At 34.3% G+C, this 3,560-nt stretch overlaps 1 protein-coding gene across 8 annotated transcripts in view; it reads right to left on the bottom strand.

The window, feature by feature from the left end:
* Positions 1-480: 480 nt before the first annotated feature.
* LOC108368122 (uncharacterized) overlaps positions 481-3,560 on the bottom strand; it is a 54,751-nt gene continuing 51,671 nt past the window's right edge. For all 8 annotated transcript variants that reach the window (XM_017622893.1, XM_017622894.1, XM_017622895.1 and 5 more), the window contains exon 3: positions 481-3,241. In XM_017622893.1, coding sequence (XP_017478382.1) covers positions 2,082-3,241 — 1,160 coding nt within the window. In that variant the 3' untranslated portion in view covers positions 481-2,081. The remainder of the gene's footprint in view (positions 3,242-3,560) is intronic.

The following is a 3,560-nucleotide window of genomic DNA, read 5'->3' as shown; positions in this document are numbered from 1 at the left end:
TGGTACAATTAAATTATCTTGTTGTAAACTAATGCGTATTTATACAGTTTTTTATATTCTTTTGATAGAGTTAATGAATACAATCACTGGGAAAGACATTAAATTAGTTGAAGTTGAAATATTGCACATATAATTATTTTACTGGGGTATGTATGTATGTATGCAGATATATAAATGGTAAATCAGTACAAATTGTTAGTAATTTTCATTAGAGTTTGAGTAAGTCCTTTCACTATTTGGTTTTTAGTAACTTTAAAGAAAGCTTAACTTATTTTATTTTATTCATTTTAGTGCAGTTTTTACGAAATTTTCTTGCTAAAAAATCTTTTGTTACACTACTTTATTTTATTCCTTTGAATGTACATGTTAAACAAAAGCTTGTTTTTAAAAAATATTTTTTTTTACATTATTTTTTTTTCTATTCCAAATAGCAACTGTGGCACCTTACTGAAATTTCTATTAAATGAGAAATTTTTTTAGTGTAATGTGCAGACGTAGCTCAGTACATTCTTTTCACAGATGGTCAAATTTGGGGAAGAAAATATCAAAAAGTTAAAAATATCAAATTAGTCTTAGTTTTATTATGGTTCCTTTATATCTCTTAACTACATTGTATTTGAATATAGTGAAGCAACTATCAGGAAGTATTTTACAGAAAAAAATTACTAAATATAGCCTCGTTTGTACATGCAGTTAAAAATACATGAAAAGGACCGATTTTTTTGAATTCAAAAAAATATTAATATTCCAAAAACGGTGACACTTTTATAAGAAGAATGTTTGCTTATCAGGGAACTCACTCCCACCTACGTTGTAGTCAAGTTTGCCGTAGTACTTCTTGGACACCCTGTATGTACATATATACAAACATCTATGTAATTATTTATCATTTTAAAATGTTTGTGAAATAAATATATACATGCATAAATATTTGGCAATGTAGAGACCAAATAATTTGCAGGGTGCAAACGGGTGTATGTTTTCAGAGTATTCTGAATAGTAGAGAAATCTTAAAGAAGTCGTAAGGATCTCATTATTTCCCTTTCCGACTTTTTGCAGCAATTTTTAAAATGAAATATACTGTGCACACTTCGATGCTTTTACGAAATTTCGGAAGAAAACGGGTAAAGCATTGACAATAGTGCTGAGATGTGAAGATTTTTTTTTTTTAATTTTCTATAAGAAATAGTACAAAGATTTCTTTACGAATTCGTGGCAACCATTCCATACGATTATCTTTGAAAATTCGTAAAAAAGCGATACAGAATTCGGATACTCTTAACGATTTCGTTATAATTCGAGAAGTTTGGTTCGCAGGGAAATCAAAACAGCTCATCTGCTGCTACTATAATATAAAATCTTTTTTGGGAATTGTACGACAAAAATTGATCAAAAACTATGACATGCACTGATGTGTTACTATTGTTCTCACACTACATAAGTACTAACATGTAGTTTAATTTAATCCCAATGGTTCTTTTTTGGTAAGAATAACGATAACTAAATTGACAATACATAAGTACTTATCGGATCAAAAAATTCAAGCAAACTATAAATGTTTACATATAGCATACCTAGACAATATAACTGCTTGTGGATCCTACAGATTCAACGCAATTAATGCAAAAACAGAAGTTTTTTAGTTATTGTACATAGTCATGAAAAAAAAAATTTGAATTAATTGGAGGTAAGTCATATGGATTGAACTGTGCAAAAAATTGTTTTTTTTTTAGTTGATCGCACTTTAGATCTAGGTGTGCAGTATGTAAACAGTTCCAATTGAAGTAGGTAAACATTAGTGCCAAGGTGAACTTAAAGAATGTAAAAGTTAATATTTTTTATAACCTTTAATATACGAGTCCAAACAAGATACAATTTTTAGTATGAAATATATCTATATAAATCTAAATAAATTTCGTAATAAATTTCATAATGTGTATGTCTCTAAAGTGGTAGGGTATAAAAATTTCTGCTATATACTGTAAATACGTATACACACGAATGTATGTGTAGACTTGATTATACAAGTACATGTGTAAGGTTCATATGTAAATTGTGTCATTACTTCCAAATAAACTTATTTATCTTCGGGGTTTGCCAAAGCCACCTAAACTCATGTCATTTCCATATATGGCAGCGGTCCCTCCATTTCCATAAATTGTTTGCGGCGGCTGAATACCAGCTCCCCCGCCATTGTTTGAGAGCATGTGTTTTCGCTCCATTTCTTTTTCGTGGCCATCATGTAGGTCCAAACCGGCGATCATTTGAGCGATTTCTCGTTCTTTCTTCACATCAGGTGGGTTAAATTGTAGACTAGCTAATGAGCCATGACTTCGGCTTCGGTGTTCCTGCCGTATGGAGTAACTAAAAGCTCTTTCATTTAAATGACCTTTCCGACGGTAGATTCCTGTGCCACCCGGTGATTCTGGGCCGGAATTTAAAGCCTCGTCCAGTCCATTGCCCATGGATACCGTTATCTTGCGATTCGACATTGCTAGGGGTCGTGGTTCACCAATTAGGGGTTGCGCAATAGCTGTTTGTGGTGGCGGAGGTGCTCCCATGGCCTGATGAAACGCGTATATAGGTGGCACAATGGGCAATCCAACGGGTATACCACTACCTGTCTTATCTTTCTTATTTTTCTTTGCAGTTCGCGTAGATTGAAGAGTGGCATATTGCTGTGGCATAATCACGGGTATTTGCATTGGAATACCCATATGTGGTGGGTGCATCCTTTGTGGTGGCGGTGGTATGCCAGCGTGATGAAAGTGTGAACCACTATAAAATCCTCGATGACTAATTGTGTGATAGTTTCGGGAGCCTTGCGGCGATGGTAATGTTCCTGACCCAACGCCGGGGCCATAAATCGCATTTCCCTGGACGCCTGCATAAATTCTCGTGCGTTGTAATGTAGCCGGATGTATGGGCTTAGGTCGTATAAGTGTGCCGGAGAGACTTTGACTGCCTATTGTTTTCAACACTTGTTTATCTTTACGTCTTTTACTTGCTTCCTCTCTCATTGGTGGAGGAGGAACATCGATGGGTGTACTTATTTGACGAGCTCTAGCAGGGCGACCCAAAGTAGATGTGTTACCAGAAAACATTTCATACGGACTTTCCATTGCAATAGAATCAAGTTGATCTTGCGAACCATTCCAGACCTTGTGGTTCTCATCTCCATTGTATACAGAAGTTTCACCATCATCGACCATTACGTTTAAATCTGCACTGCTTCCGTAAACTATAATAAATATGAAGAAAAAGTACTCATTAAAAATGAAGGTTATGTAAACATTCATATATGTATGTTATTATGTGTGAATATGAATATTAGGGTGGTACGAAAATACATAGGAAAACCAACTTTTCTATTTTTCCTGCTGCCACTCCCAGAACTGAAGAATATCAAAAATAAACACACGTATTTTTTTATACCCGAGCGCACTTGTGCACAAGGGTATTATAACTTTGTTCACATAACGGTTGTTTGTAACAGGCAAAACGAATCGAGATAGATATAGACAAATGTATACATAAATGATCAGAATGAAAAGAGAAAT

Source organism: Rhagoletis zephyria, unplaced genomic scaffold (genome assembly GCF_001687245.7).
Source record: "Rhagoletis zephyria isolate East Lansing unplaced genomic scaffold, Rhagoletis_zephyria_1.1 Rzeph_scaffold_02960, whole genome shotgun sequence".
Classification (NCBI taxonomy): Eukaryota; Metazoa; Arthropoda; class Insecta; order Diptera; family Tephritidae; genus Rhagoletis; species Rhagoletis zephyria.
This window is presented reverse-complemented; position numbering and strand designations above follow the sequence as displayed.